The sequence below is a fragment of the Mustela nigripes genome, chromosome 12, assembly GCF_022355385.1.
Source record: "Mustela nigripes isolate SB6536 chromosome 12, MUSNIG.SB6536, whole genome shotgun sequence".
NCBI classification, from domain to species: domain Eukaryota; kingdom Metazoa; phylum Chordata; class Mammalia; order Carnivora; family Mustelidae; genus Mustela; species Mustela nigripes.
In genome coordinates, this window is record NC_081568.1 from 148,179,302 (window position 1) to 148,195,113 (window position 15,812).

At 56.7% G+C, this 15,812-nt stretch overlaps 1 protein-coding gene across 10 annotated transcripts in view; it reads right to left on the reverse strand.

The window, feature by feature from the left end:
- The window catches only part of FLT4 (fms related receptor tyrosine kinase 4), a 38,969-nt gene extending 23,764 nt beyond the window's left edge, over nucleotides 1-15,205 (reverse strand). For all 10 annotated transcript variants that reach the window (XM_059416211.1, XM_059416213.1, XM_059416212.1 and 7 more), the window contains exons 1-4: nucleotides 15,027-15,205; nucleotides 991-1,087; nucleotides 340-584; nucleotides 57-169 (exon numbers count right to left, since the gene is read on the reverse strand). In XM_059416211.1, coding sequence (XP_059272194.1) covers nucleotides 57-169; nucleotides 340-584; nucleotides 991-1,087; nucleotides 15,027-15,093 — 522 coding nt within the window. In that variant the 5' untranslated portion in view covers nucleotides 15,094-15,205. The remainder of the gene's footprint in view (nucleotides 1-56; nucleotides 170-339; nucleotides 585-990; nucleotides 1,088-15,026) is intronic.
- Nucleotides 15,206-15,812: the final 607 nt, after the last annotated feature.

Consider the following 15,812-nt stretch of genomic DNA (forward strand, 5'->3'; position numbering starts at 1 on the left):
ATGGGAGGGATTGGAGCATGGGGCGGGAGTTGGGAGGAGGAGGAGGAGGACTGTACCGATCGCAGCGTGACATTGAGGCCAGGGATGGACACCAAGCAGGGCACCCACATGGAGTCCTTCCTGTTGACCAGGAACGTATCTGGCTTGTTGATGAACGGCTGCTCCACGTCTGAGGGGAGGGGGGCAGGTTGTGGGAGGGGAAGGCGGGGCTTTGGGGGGGGGTCCTCCGCTCAGGGGAGGGGCAGCCCCCAACCCTTCCCCAAACTGGGTCTGTAGGCTGGGGGTGGGGGTTGCAGGTGCCTGGTGCTTGTGCCTCCCGGGCAGCCACTGGGCCCTCACCTCTCACGAACACGTAGGTGCTGGCGGCCGTGGTGCCCTCGATGCGGGCTTTGATGTACTTGTAGTAGCAGCGGTAGCTGCCCGTGTCATTGGCCCGGGCCTCCTGCAGCAGCAGTATCTTGCAGTAGGGCCTGGTGTCTGTGCCCTCGCAGTCTTGCACCACCCCTGTGTCCTCGCCGTCCTTCTCCCCTGTGGCTGGTGCCTCCTGAGCCCCTGGCCAGGACCACTCAAGGGGGTGCTGCCCCCTGGCAGAGGACACGAGAACTCAAGCCCGAGCCATAGCCCCCAGGGCACAAGCCTTGCCCGTAGCTTGTCTCACCCCGAGGTTGGAACAGCCCCAATTTGGGGCACATGCCACGGCTGACGGTGGGTGTAGGGGACCAGGGGTCCATGCAGGGTAACTTGAGAGGTGGGCATGGACTGGCCTGGGGTCAGCATGGAGTGACACAGGGCTGGGGTGGGTGCCAGGTGTCTGCAGGGCCGGGGACAGACCATGCTTCCAGGCACGCACACTCAGGTGCCCAGGGATCCCCAAGCCTTGAGGTCGCTCTGCCCTCACAGAGAGGGGGCGCCTCCTGGATTCTCCTCTATCATCTCCTGCCTTGGCCTGGGGCATTCAGGCCCCTGTCCCCCTGGCTGAGGACTGCATACCTGCAGGAGATGGATAGGCTGTCACTGGCGTCAATGACGTGTGTCTCCTCTGTGATGTTTAGGGTCGGGGGGGTCATGGAGTAGCCCCTCGCCAGGCCTGGGTGGAACACAGGGTTAGTATGGCGCTGGGTCGTGAGTTCACACAGTGACGTCAGTCTGGTCCTGATGGGCCTTCCCTCCCCCTAAGAGCACACTCCTCCCCAGGGCCGGGGCTGCTTTAGCTCTTGGCCCTGGGTGTACCTGCAAGGCCCCAAGACAATGAGAAATCTTTAGCTCAGGCGCCCCTGGCCCTTGTCCCTGGCAGCAGTCTGGTCCCACCCCCAGTGACCCCAATCTCTCGCCCCAAATACGCTGAGCTCCAGCATGAATTCAAAGGGGGGAGCCCACAGGTGTCATCCTACACTGGGGGACACCTGGAAGGTGCAACCCTCACCGTCTGTCTCTGACTTGTCGATGTGTGTGTGCCCATGGGCTTGTGTGTGCATGTGTGTGCGTGTGTGCGTGTGCATGTGAGATCCCGGTTGGGGTGGGAGCAGGCCTTGGGAGAGGTCTGGACCTGGAACTCTGGCAGATGCATCCTGCCAGGAGCATCCTGAGACAACAGGAAGAGAGGACTGTGTGGCTGGAGGCCCAGGGCCGTGTCCTGTCCCTCCCCCTGTGTCCCTGTCCTCCTGGGGGGTATAGCCCACTATTGGTCCCAGCCTGAAGCCCTCTCCAGTCCCACAGATCCAGCTTCCCCGTCCTCCCCAATCCAGCCCTCTGATGCCCAGTGTCCCATACTGGCAGGTAACTGTGGCACGTGGATCCCAGGGGCTCCCCACCGTAGTTTGCTTTATACCACCCTGACCCTGACTGCCCTAGGAAACAGTCCCAGGGCACATTCTGGACACCAAGATCTCATTTCAGCATCCTAGGGACAAGGCAGCCACTAGCCAGGGCCTGGTTCACCCCTCACTTCTGTGCCTCCTGCTGGCCAAAACTTTCCAGGCACCACACCCTTGTAGGCCAGAGGCAGAAACTCCTCACTGTGCATCTAGTCCCATTGTACAGACAGGGAAATGGAGGCTTTCCTGCTGGAGGGCACTCTCACTTTCAGATGAAGTAGGGGCACACCAGGACTCTGCCCACTGCCTTCTCTCCAGCTTCATCTCCTGATACATCTCTGAGATGCACAGAGCTCTCACCATTGGGACCAAAGTGCCAGGCTTTTCATTTTTTTTTTTTTAAAGATTTAATTTATTTATTTGAGAGGAAGAGAGAGAGAGTATTACAAGCATGGAGAGGGGTAGAGGGAGAAGGAGAAACAGACTCCCCACAGAGCAGGGAGCCAGATGTGGCGCTAGATCCCAGGATCCTGGGATCATGACCTGAGTTGAAGGCAGATGCTTAACTGATTGAGCCACCCAAGAACCCTCAGGCTTTTCCTATCTTGAAGTTTTTGCCTTCACCTGTCTTTTTGCCCTGGACATTTGTACTTCCTTTCTTCCTGAGGATCCCCCTCTTCAGGACCTTGTTCACTTATCCCTTCCCTGTGGTGGGGCAATCAGCGTTACTCAGGCAGTTTCTGCCTCCTGGGCCCCTGGTGTTAAGAATACGTCTCAAGCTGAACTGTGGTTTTCTGGTCACATCTGAAAAGAGGCTGTATTTTCTTCACCTTCCTAGGTTCAGTACAAAGGAGAGGCACACTGAATGTGGGGGGCATGGATTCAGTAATGGTAGGATGGGTGATGGATGATCAGATAAATAAGTAAATGGATGGGTGCTTGGATAGTTGGGAGGGTGGATGGGTGGATGGATAGTTAGATGGGTTGATAATGGGTAGATGGGTAGTGGATGGATGGAATGATGAATGAGTGATGGGTAGGTGGGTGGACCATGGATGGGTAGATGAATGGGTGGTGAATGTATGAGTGGATTGTGGGAGGATGGGTGGATGGCTGGTTTGGTGAACAGAGGGTGGGTGGGTGGATGGGAGTGGACAGGTGGATGAGTGGTTGATTGTGGGAGGATGAGAGGATGGGGGTGGATGGTTGGATTGTGGGTAGATGGGAGTAGATGGGTGGATGGGGATGGACAGGTGGATGGGTACGTGGATTGTGGGTGGAAGGGTGGGTGCTGGAGTGGGTTGATGGCTGGTGAATGGGACTTGTAGGATCTTCCTCCCTAGAGGACACCATATCACCAAAGGAAGAATCCACATCACTGTACTAAATAGGCAGACTGTCTATTGTCTTTGCCACCCTTTCATCCATCTGTGTAAGGCTCTCCCTCGTTGCTCCCCTCCCCCCACAGTGCCCCGTCTTCACTCACTTCCACCCAGCCCTGAATGATCAGCAAACTGTGCTGTAGACCTCACTGTCTTCCTCCATCCCTCCTGCCTTAACTGAAACCTGAAACCTTCTGAAGCACCGCTTTCCCTGAGGTAGTAGCGCTTTCCATGGTACATGCCTGGCAGTGGAGGGCTTCCTGTTGTCATCTCCCTTCCCTGATGGTATCACCTGCTCCCCGCTAAAGCTGTCATTAGCTGGCATCCTGGTTATTTCCCCTCATTCTTTGCTCCTGGCTCTCCAGCTCCCATCGCCCCAACTCAGGCCAATCCTCATGGTTTCAACATCCACACAGATGACTCACCAGTGTCCTGGCCTTTGTGGTCCTCATCTCCACTGTCCTCCCTCCTCCTGTCAGCCACTTACTTCCTGGGCACACCCTGGACCTGGTCCTTACCAGAACCTACACCATCACGGAGTTCTTGCCTCCTGTCCTGGTCTCCTCATCTCCCCTGCCTCTTGCTAGATGCCCTTGTCCCACCACCGCTAAGTCCTTCAGCCTCATCAAAACTCCCAGTCCAGGGACCCCTCCTCAGATAGCCCCTCCTGGCCTCATCCCTGTCCTGGATCAGTGGGGACCTCAGCCCATCATTTGTATTCTTTCCTTGCCTCTCACCTTCCGCCCCAACCCTGCAGCACCATCATGGCCCCCAGTGGCTCAGCATTCAGTACAAAGCCAGAGCTCTGTGCTGCCACTCCCTACTTTCTTATCCTGTAGGCAGAACCTAAATGGGCCCTTGGACTGGAGTTCATGGTATTCTCTTCTCCCTCATTCTCAGCATTAATGAAGTAAAGCCATTAGATGGAGATCATCTTCTGACATCCAAACTCCTCACTCCCTGCCTGGGTCTTGGAAACCTTCTGACACTCCCACTCCCAAGGCCAAGCCTTCTATCTCCCTTCCTATAAACAACATACCCCTGCCAAGCTCTTTCATCCTCTATTCCTTTCCAGCCCTGCCCCCTTTCCTATTTCCCTTCACAGCAAAAACTCTGCTTGCTATCCCTTCCTTTCACATTGGCTCATCCCCCCTCTGGGTGTAGATGTCACCCCTGCTTTATGGAGCCATCGGTCAAGGCATCCCATGATCTCCATGCTGCAGGAACCGTGGTCACTTCAGGCAGGGAGCAGGCCTGTCTTCTCCTCTGTCACCTTCTGTGAGCTCACTGTCTCCTTGTCTTCCTCTTTCCCCTCTGCCCAGCATCACATGTATCGCTCCTCACTCTCTTCCTTATAGGTCTCTCCCCTAAGTGTCCAGATACCTCCAGAGTTTCTTCTACCTCCTGTCCTTCTCTCAACTCCAATCTGAAGTATCCAGTTGCCATAGCACTTGGCCATCTTACAGACACCCCAGGTCCCACATTTCTGATGTTGAACTCCAGACTCATACATTTTTTCACTCTTGCTGAGGATTCTCCTTGATAGTTCCCATATCCCCTGTGGGAGAAGCAATGGATAAGATTCTACTCACCCTGTGCAATCCACCACCAAAGCATCCCAGAGCCAGGCCCTGCTCTAATACTGGGGCCTGCTCGACAGCATTCAGCCCCAAAGTGGGTACCTGGGCCTACTCTTACCTTTCTTCAGTCTTGCACATAGTTGTTAGTTAAGAAACAGAAAGGGCCCATATCATGCTTGTGCTTCAACTCCATCAGTGACTTCCCACTGCATTTTCAGGAAAATCCAAACTCGTGGCTGGACCACTGACCCCCTATCCATACCCTTTTGGGCCACTCTCACCTTGTTTTCATGTCCTTCAGCCATCTTGACCTTCAGGCTGTCCCATAACATGCATGTACCTTCCTGTCCCAGGGCCTTTGCACATACTTCTCTTGATTTGCCCCCTCTCACATGCCCTGCATAGGCTGGCTTCTTCTCACCCTCAAATCTTACCTTAGTCATGACTTCTCACCCCGTCCAAAACCCAAGTCACCTTTTAGTATCTATTTTAACCTCCTGGTTACTTCATCCTTCTTGTTGTGATTTGTAACTAACTTATTTATTTATTTGTCTGTTCAATTTACATTCTTTTTAAAAAAGATTTTATTTATTTATATGAGAGAGAGTAGGAGAGAGCACAAGTAGGGGGGAGTGGCAGGCAGAGGGACAGGGAGAATCAGCGTCCCTGCTGAGCAGGCAGCCCCATGTGGGGCTCGATCCTAGGATCATGACCTGAGCTGAAGGCAGCCACTTAACTGACTGAGCCACCTAGGTGCCCCTCAACTTATGTTTTTCCATTTCTTCTACTAGACAGTAAATTTCAGTGGGGGTAAATTTCAAAGGACCAGGACAGTCTCCTTTTTTACCCCACCCCACATCTAGCACAGCATCTGGCACAGAATCAAGACTCTTTAAACACCTGTTGAATGAATAAATGGGTGAGTAGATGGATGGATGGATGGATGGATGAATAAATGAGTGAATGCATGGGAATATGTGTGGATGGATGGAGAGATGGCTAGCTGGATTGTCAGGTGGGCAGAGAGATGAATAGAAGGACAAATAGATGAGTTCAAGGATGAATGGTTGGTTGAAACGAAGGATGGCTAGGTGGAAGAACAGATGTACAGACAAATGGATAGAAGGATGGATGGATGGAAAGATGGTTGATGGAAGGATGGTTAGGTGAATGAATGAAAGGATGGAAGAAGGATGGCTAGATAGAAGGATAGATGGATAGATGGACAGATGAGTAGAAGGATGGATAGATGGGTGGAAGGTTGGATGGATGGATGGTTGGATGGACAGATGGATAGATAGAAGGACAGATGGATAGATAGATGGACAGATGGATAGAAGGATGGGTGGATAGATACATGAATGGATAAATACATGGATGGAGAGGTGGATGGATGGAGAGGTGGATGGATGGAGAGGTGGATGGATGGATGGGTGGATGGATGGATGGGTGGGTGGATGGATGCCTGGATGCATGGATGTATGCATGGATAGATACATGGATGGATGGGTGGATGGCTGACTGGCTGGCTAAATAGGCCTCAGGTTTTCTTTTGGGCTGGAACTATGGTCAGAACCTGTCATTCCTCTGCAAAATATATTTCCAATCTTAAAGACCAAGCTCCCTGGTGACCATGCGTACCCTAGAATGTTCAGTAGCTAAGACAGATCTGACTCAATGACTGTCTTGCCCAGAGGTTCCATGCTGCCCAGCCCCCACCTGCAAACCCAGCGAAGATGCATCCTTCCTGCCGGGCTGTTGTCTGTCCCCAATGTCCTTCCCTTCCCACAGCAGGAAGCGCTGTCATCCTGGCCTCTGCTGCACTCCCCCTGCCTTCCTGTTCCTGGCCCAGGAACTGGCTTCTTCCTTCCCCTGGCCTACGGCCCTGGCCCCCCAGCTCACTACAGAGCAGTCGGGGCAGGCGCCGGGCTGAGGTCAGGGAGGCCAGAGTGCACACCTCCTCTTCTCTGTGCTGTCAGCAGCCTTGGGCAGTGGGACCCTGCCGTCAGCCACAGGCAGCCGGCTGTGGGAGCAGCACACTGGGATCCTGGGTGAGGTGCGAGTGGCAGGAGGCGGGGGTGTGGGCAGTCCTCCACGTTAGGCACTAACCATGGCCTTGCAGTTGTTGGTTCCTTTGATCCTCACACGACCCAGGAGGAAGGGAAGAATCACAAGTCCAGTCGGCAACAAGGAAACTGAGGCTCTAGGACCCACTGAGGCAGCCGTGCAGGCGCCCAGGTCTGGCCAAATCCAGGCCTGTCCCTGCCCAGTTCCCAGTCCTCACATCTCTCTGTCTCCTTCTCTCCCAGCACGACCCTGAGTGCCTGCCTCTCTCCTCTCCAGCAGTCTCCTTTCTGGCTTCCAATCTGTCGCTCAGCCTAGAGGACTGTCGTGGTCTGGGGACACCCTCGCTGGCTGCTTGTGGCCTTCTGGAGCTGTGCATACCCTTGGCCTGGCCTCCAGGGTGAAGCTTATCCCAACAGGCCCTGTCCTCCTGGCCAGCTTCACCTCCCAGTGCTGTTGCCACCTCCAGCATCCACCAGGTCCTTGCCCACCTCCCTGCGGGCCTCAGGTGGTGTCCTTTGTTCTTTCCTGTTCTCTGTGCTTGGAGAATCGCTGCTCCTACTCCAAGACCCATGACTGAGCGCATGGTCTCTCCCCTGTCCCTGTCCTTAGTCATGGCTCTGTCCTCAGATGCAGCATAGCCAACCCAGGGATGCAGTCTAGATGGTCTGTGAGCTCAGGGGTGCCCTTCCAAGCACTGACTATTTCTTACTGCAGACGTTGTCGCGGTCACTCTGTGGACAGGGGGGACTAGGTGGAAGTCCTGCCAGTCTGATCCACAATCTCCTTAGCAGCTGAGCCCAGGACAACAGAGGCAGCTAGGGGCCAGGCTGCAGACTGAAGGCAAGCTAAAGGAGAAACATGGGGGACAGCTGGCTGGGGAGGCCGGGCTTGGGGTCTCTATGCATGTGTCCTAGAGGTGGGTGGATTTGGGGAGACCTGCTCAAGGTCCCTCTCCCTTCACTCTTGGAGGGGAGGCACAAGGATGTTCTGTCCTAGAGTCCCCCCCCACCTCCAAACCCCCCACACCTGGCTGGTAACCTCTGTGCCTCCAGAGGCCAAGAGTGATAGTCAAGAGGCAACAGTCCCCTGACCCTACAAGACTGAGATGGCTGGGATAAGAGGGGCTGTTCCCAGAGTGTGCTTGGAGCCCTCCGAGCCTGGCTGTGTGCCCCACAATGCCAATCTCTAGATGTGTGGCCTCCGGGAGGGCCCTTCCTCTTTGCAAGCCGCAGTTTTCCCACTTGCAAAATGAGAATTGTCCCTAGGAAGATAGGGAAGCACACCTAGCATGATAGCACATCACAACCCATTGCAAGAACAAACTGTTGCTGGCTCATGAGTGCCCAGCCTGTGGCTGTCACCGCCTGCTGAGTGTTTTGCACACCACAGCTATGGTGGTGGTGGGGGTGGGTCAGAGAAGGCCCTACTGGTGGGAGGGGGTGAGATGAAACGTGCTTTGTAGAGTGAGTAGGAGCTGGCTGGCTCAGGAGAACACACAGGGCAGAGGGGACAAGTGAGGCTGGAATATGGGTGACCTTGGGCTGCTAGGTAGATGGGACAGATGTGGGGCAAGGAGGCCACAGGAAAGTGTTGTTGGCCTTGCTCACTGGTGTGCTCCCTCCTCCTGGTGATGGTACCCTGCAAGGCTCCAAGCCTATCTTTGAGCTGTTCCACCCATCCTGGCAACTTTCCTGAGTGCCTGCCATCGGTGGGGAGGGAAGGGAGGACTTTCTTCCAAAATGTCTCTGGCAGGGCACCCCACCCAACCCCTCAGATCAGACCATACCCACTGTGGGGCAGGACAACTAGAACCATAGGGCGCATGACCCCCCAAACCACAAGACTAGCACATGTTTAAAAGGTGGAGAATTCCCAGTATTGGCAAGGTTGTAGGCAAACAGGCAAATAGGGACTCAGCACTAAAGGAAGGCTCATACTGGTTGACCTCCCCACCCCCACCCCATTCTGCTTACCCCAGACATCCTGTTAGGGTAATAATAGCAAACACGGATTTAGCACTTTCTGTGTGCCAGGCCCGGCCCATGCACCTGCATACCCGCTCCCCCCCAACCCCGTCATGCCCTCTGAGGTGGGCTCTGTTCTTGTCATTTTGCAGTTGGGAAAACTAAAGGTACAGGGGTTAACGTGCTGCTCAGACATTATCTCTGGGGTACAGGATCACAGGAAGCTACTACTTACTCTGTACAAGAATACTCTGTATTCTTGGGGTTTCTGCAGCTCAAACTATCTTTTCTGCAACAGCCCTGGAAGCACGGCTCTCCCTTCCACTACAGTTTGCCCTCCTTGTGGTGGTCACATGTCAGGCATTTCTAACTCCACTCAGCCCCCACAGCCAACTGGTCATGAAGTCATGTCCATCCTCAGAGGCAGCACCAAAGGTGGTGGTGGGGGTTCCCAAATCTGGGAGCTCCAGGTTTGCCCCTCTTCTCTTCCTGCCCGACCCCCTCCCCAGCAAAGTGCTTCATGCTTAGACACCAAGCAGGGAACACCTTGTGCCCAGAAAGCCAGATCCTGGGACAGCCCCCGTCCAGTCCCCCACCCCTCAAACCCACTGTCCAGCTGGCCTCAACGTCCATCCTCTGGCTTGCCATGCCAGTGTCTCCCCACTGGTCTAGAGTTACCCAGTGGCTAGATTATTTTTCTAGAACACAAGTCCTCCTCCTACCTAAAATCACTATGTTACTTGGGGGCAGAAGCTGTGTTCTTCCCACGGCCTTACAGGTGACTGCTGCTCCCTCCAATCCTAGAGCCACATGTTGAGGCCCTCACCTTGGGGCCCTGTTGCATGTTTCTGCGGCTCCATGCAGCAGTCGGCCCATTGCATCTGACAGCTGCTCAGTGCAAGGAGGAGGGGGCTTATGCTTGTCTTTCATGGCAGGGTCCCCAGCACGTGACTTGGCCTGTGACTGCTCCAACTCCCTGAGGGTCTGGGGAGCAAAGGGACAGCAAAGAGTGGGTGGGCAGGTGTGGAGGTGAGTGATGGAGGTGGAGATGTCCTGCAGTGAGGTAGGCACGCTGGCCAAGGGTAGATTTGGCAGAAAGGCAAGGTGTCTGTGGGGCGTATGCTCCTTTTGAAAAGTCTCTGGGACAATCAAGATAAAAATGTCCAAAGGATGGTCAGAAATTTAGGCCCCCACCTGCCCACCCCACCAGACCCTTCACTGGGAAATGCGGACAACCATCTGCCCCTTCTGACCCCTTGGCCCCCATGACATCTGGGACCAGATCCCTGACTCCCGACACTCCTTCAAAGCCTTGTGAGCCATCCCCACCCCCGGCCTTAACTCCTGATCTCCAAGACGGACCCAGTAAGCCGTGACACAAAGCTAAAACCTTCACATACCCTGGTGTAAAGCATTCTGATGAACTGTTTACACTGAGGTGAGGTTCCACTTCTAGATACTCCAAAGGCACACCTCTGTGCCCCTGTGTGCTGCTTTATACGGATGAATCTCCATTCAGCAGAATCTGGGGTAGCTCTGAGGATGACGCTTTAGGTTGGGTGAAGATCAGAGCTTCTTTCCCTAAACCCATCTGAAAGCCCTCGTTCGAATGCTCTGGGGGGCACACAGCGTGTGGGAATGAAGCGCCCCCACCCTGGAAACCCACCCACTCAGAGCAGTCCCATCCTCTGCCTGGAGTTCTTGCCAGCCCCTCTGAAGGCACGGTGTATCGAGAGCAGGAGAAAGGTCACGTGCTGGGAGCTGGGGTGTGCGGTGGGTGCAGGCTAGGCAGACATGAAGTTAGGGATGCCCTTGGGACCCTGGCAGGAAGGGTTTGGACCACTGGCTCAAGAAGTTGGGCTTATCGCTGGCTGGGGTGCTGCGGAAAGCTCCGATCTGTGTTTTAGAAAGGTCCCCGCTGGGGCACCTTTCTGGAAGCAGGGACGGAGGTGAGGCTGAGTGGGAGCAGGAGCCACTAGACTACCCCCGAGGGTGGGGGGGAGGGACACCCTGGCAGAGGCTGAGCTCACTGCAGCTGTGGGTGCAGTCCGCTGTGCCAGGCAGTTGCCGTGGCCTGCCTGGGGTCAGGACTCTGCTCCACAGCAGCAGGACGGGCGGTGTTATCAGACAGGCCAGCTGGCTCAGAGGTGGCCCCCCCCAGCGCTGCTAAATCTGGGCCGTGGGCTCCTGCCGCAGGAAGAGGGAAACGCAGGCAGGATGTCCTCTCCTGTGGCCGACAAGTCCTTTCCCATGAACCCCTGCTGACCTCGCTGGCCACGTGGCGGGACTCCCCCACTCGCCACCGTGACCTGTGCCTGCTTGCCAGGCTCCCACACCCCGGCCTGGCTCAAGGCAGAGATGGGGGGAGTGTGGGGGCCCCTGAGGCACAGGAGACCCGGCCTGGGGACGTGCCCGCTGCTGCTGCACCCAACCCCAGCCCTGCCAGCCCCGAATGCCCGCACCTTCCTGCTCCCAGACTTCTCCCTTTGGCATAACCGGAAAACTGAGATCCCAGAGGAAGCCAGTGTCTGAAAAGGATCGAAACTCAGGAATCCCTGGCTCCAGCTGGACATGTTTTCGGCTGCCTTTGGCTCCAAAGTCAGCGCAGGGAGTGTGAGGGGCTCTCCACACCCCTCCCTTGGCCCACCTCCCTCACGGAGGGGACTCTCAGAGATTCTTGGGGGACGGGGAAGCCCTGGTGGGCAGAAACCTGCCCTGTGGGGGAAAGTGTCCAAACCACAGTCTGAGGAGTGTAAATCAGACACTCCCTCCTGGCTAAGACCCCACTTAATTTTCCTGGGTTCCCTGATTGCCCTCTGCCCTATTATAGTCAAGTGCCCCAAGTTTCCTTCTTCCTTATCTGACCCAGCTGTATCAACTGGGAACTCCCACCGGGAACCTCCTCCTGGAGGACCTGGCTCCCGGCAGCCCTTCGTCTTGCCCCACCTGCACTCCTCCTCGCGGGGTCCCCACCTGGTTAACCACCTTCATAACCCATTCTGTGGTTTATGCCAGAGACTAACTAGTAGGCATCCCTCTCCCCCCCACTCCCCCAGCTGCCTCTTCCCTTGCCATAGCCTCCTAGCTGTGGGCTCCCACCTTGTTTTGCCCAGAACCTCCCTTTTGCAGGTGTGCTGCTGGCTCCTGCCACCTCCAACTGCCTCACTTCCCCCACCCTACTCTGGCCCCCTGGAGACTCTAGTCTTATCTGACTACCCACAGGTCCCCATACACCAACTGGACTCTACTACCTCTGAGCCTTGGTGGGGTTCTTGGACCTCCTTGGAATTCCCTTCCCTGGAGTTTGGAGATCTCTTCAAGAAACCCCAAGCTAGAAGCGATGCCCACTTCCTCTGCAGCCCATGGCTACCAGGTGGGCCTCATGGGGGTCCTGAGCACTTCTGTCCCTACAATAGAGATGTCTGATACCATGTCCGTGTCCCAGCCAGGCTGGCACTCAGGAAAACCCCTGCAGGATGGGGCTGGTCCAAATCCTCCCCGAGCCACTCTGAGCAGGCACTGAATCTTGTGACTTGCTTAGAACTGCAGTCTCCTTCCCTGGGTCGGGGTCCCACTGCCTGGGGCAGCATGGGGGTGGCAGAGTGGGGAGCTGGCCAGATAATCCTCCTTACACTTCATTTTCAGTCTAGTGTCTGGTCGTGTGGGCTCTGTGCTCTGAGGAGGAAGAGAGCCCTTCAGCCACAGTGACTGAGCTGGGACCAGTGGCCCATAGGACCGAGTAAGGTGGCCCAGCCCCCCACATCTTGTCTGACTGGCATGCCCTGTCCCTCCCCCACTGCCCTGTCCACATCTGGGTCTGGCTCAGGCCTGAGGAGCAGGGACAGTGGAGATCTGAATGGCTGGCCACATGAGACTCAGCCCACAGCAGGGGCCAACGTCCTCAGGCCAGGGCAACATAGCTGCCCGGCTGTTCCTGAGCAGATCGCCCACCATCCAGTGGTATAGACAGCCACTCTCCAGACTAAACCCCAAAAGCAAAGGCCTGTCCTCTGCGACCTGCCCTCTCCCCAGAGTCACTGTCAATGAACTGCTTTTGGAACTAGACTGGGACCCCCCAACCATAAAGTCCAGCCTCATACAGCCCCTGAAATGCTTGCCCAGTACATTGCTATGCATGGGGGAAACTGAGGTGCGCGGAGTTGCAGCCCAGACAACACAGCCAGGGATTTAGGGACCGAGCTGAGACAAGAATCTGGATCTATGGCTAGCCATGTACTTTGGAGGAGTCAGCTTCAGCATCCATGAGATTCTCACCTGATGCTACCTGGCCACCTACACCGTCTGTCCTGACACTTGGCTGCAACTTAAGTGTTTATGCTTCTGCTCCCACATCCCATCCCGGGTCAGGCTGGCAGCTTCTCAGGGCAAATGCAGGGCGTATTTCACAGCAGCTGGGCAGGGAGAGGGGTGTCTATCTGGGCCACCCTCCTCCATGGGCCCCTTCAGCTAACATCTTCTCCCTTCCTTGTCACTGCCTGACTTTGGTACAAACCACCTGGGCTCCCCATAGGATCGGCCTCATCCCTCATTCCTCCTCCATTTCCAGAGCACCCAACCCCAGGCGCTCCTGGTTCTCACACCTTGCAGAACATTCCCTGCCTCCCTGGAAGCCTCTGGCTCCCTCCCTCCCTCATTCCTGTGGAGGAATCCCATCCTGGACTCTGCTCTGCTCCCTCTCCAGCTCCCCAGCCCAGACTCTCTTGAGCTTCAGACACCTCACCCAACAGCCAGCCGGATGTCTCCTCAAGGTGGGGTCTCCCACTCCTCAGCCTGACACATTTCACTTCTCTCACCACACTCATTCAGTCACTCGACAAACACGCTAGGTATCTGTGAGAGCCTGGCCCTGGGCTGGATGCAGGGGAGCAAGAAAGGGCAAAGGGACAGCCCCTCTTCTCTGGGCTGCCCCAACTTAGAGTCGTCCTCCATCCTGCCTCTAGATTCATCCACACCTTCTTCCTCTCCCCTGTCCCCTGCCCCTCAGCCTGTGAAGGCATAGAGAACAGGTCTCTGTTATCCCACAGATCTGGGAGGACCATTTCCCTTACTGCTGGCCTTTGGAAACCTTGCAGAAGTTACAGATGTCCTTGTTCTATGCTCCCTCCTCTGTAAAATGGGTTTTTACACTCCCTTGGGAGGATTGTTAAGAGACGAAGTGTTCAATATCTGCCATGTTCAAAAGTAGCAAGGGCCCCCTCCAGCCCTTCCAGCACTTTCCCCTCAACCACTGCGGTCCTGTGACCCTCTCTCTACCCTCTGACTGTCTGGGTCACTAGATCTTGTGTAGACATCCAGCTCATCCTCACCCCTCCTCTGACATCTCTGTACAACGACACTTCCCTGTTCCTTTGCTAATCTCCCACACTCCCTCTTCTCCAGCCACACGGGGGCAACTTCTGGTCATACTCCTGTCACAGACCATACCCCGCGTGTTTAAGACCCTTCCGTGGGTGCTCCTGCCTTAGAGTCTGAGCTCTTGAGTTTGGCCTCCAAAGGCTCACACCCCGTCAAATGCGGGGAGCGCTGGCATTCTACCTCTTCTGCTCTGTCGGTCTCTCCTGGGTTGTCAACTCAAGATTCTCAAGTTCCCCTGTGCACCTGCGCCCAATCCGCCCGACGGCGCGAGTCTCTGGTAGTCCCCGAACTCCTGCCTCCGTAATCTCTGGCCGGGGGAAGGTGGACACCTGCCCCGAGCGCCCTCTGGGGGACCGATCTCGGGAGCAGCTGGGAGGCGTCGGGAAGTGCGCACCCAGGTCTGCGGCCCGCGGGGATCGCCGGGTAAAGTCCCAGTTGCGCGGAGGGGAGCGTAGCGCCGTGCAGCGCCGGGACTCCTCCGGGTAGCTGATAAGCGAGGGCAGGATCCTCGCTGAGGATGCGGTGCGATGCGGCCCGGCTCCAGTGGAGCTGAGCCACCCACAGTGGACGGTGATCGAGGACCCCGAGCACCATCCCGGCACTGCGGTGCAGACGATGCCCGGTGTCTGACCCGCCTGCAGTCTCCGCCCACCCTTCCCTCAGCCTGGCGGGCCCCGGCCCGGTCTGCCGGGCTCCATCCCGCGTCCGTATCCCCGGGCTCCCAGTGCCCTCTCCCCTGCTGCCCCAGGCTCCCGGGGGTCCAATGCCCCGCCCGTCCCTGCCGCCCCGGGAAATCCTCCCCGCTAGCGGCCAGCCGCGCACTCCTGCGGGCGGAGGGCTCACCGCGCTCGCCGTCGAGCAGTCCGAGGCAGAGCCACAGGCGCAGGCACAGCGCGGCTCTCCGCTGCATCTCCGGCCGCTGAGGCGCGGGTCTGTCCTGCTCGGCCGCTGCTCGGGGCTCGGAGTGTGGGCGCACCAAGCGAGCGCGGGCGGGGCCGGGGCCCGCGCTGCTGAGGCTGGCCGGGCCGGGCCGGGGCGGGGCCGGGACCCTCCCCCGAGGGCGGGGCAAGGCCCGTCGGACCGCCTCTCGCACCTATCGGTCCAGCCCCCTCCCCAGCCCGGGTGGCTTGCCGGCAAGGTCCGAGCGAACGCGTCTCGCTCGGTCGCTAGAGGTTAGTTAGGGTCCCACTTCCGAAGCCTGCGGGCGGCTCCGGGTGGACGGAGAACGCAGGGAACGCACCCAGTCCTCCCCTGCGCGCTAAGAAGGCGACGAACCCCGTCCCGGTCAAGACTGGACGAAATGTGTCAGCGCCTACTTTTCTGTAATTTCCTTTCATCCATAAATAGTGTTCAAAGTAAAAAAAAAAAAAAAAAAAAAAAAGCAATGGGCACAACTTAAAGATAGCGGTATGAGAGATCTCTGGGAATGTTCTGCAAGCTTCATCTTACCACCTGCGCAGTGTAGATGGGGGCTGTACCCTCGCGGGCGGCATCCAGTAGAACCACTCCCCACCCCCATCCCCCAACCCCGACGCACGGCCTCTTCCTTAGATCTCCCCCGAATAGTTTTACTCTGAGCTCATTCATAAGTCCTTGTATCAGGTGACACTCTACTGTCAGACTTGGCAA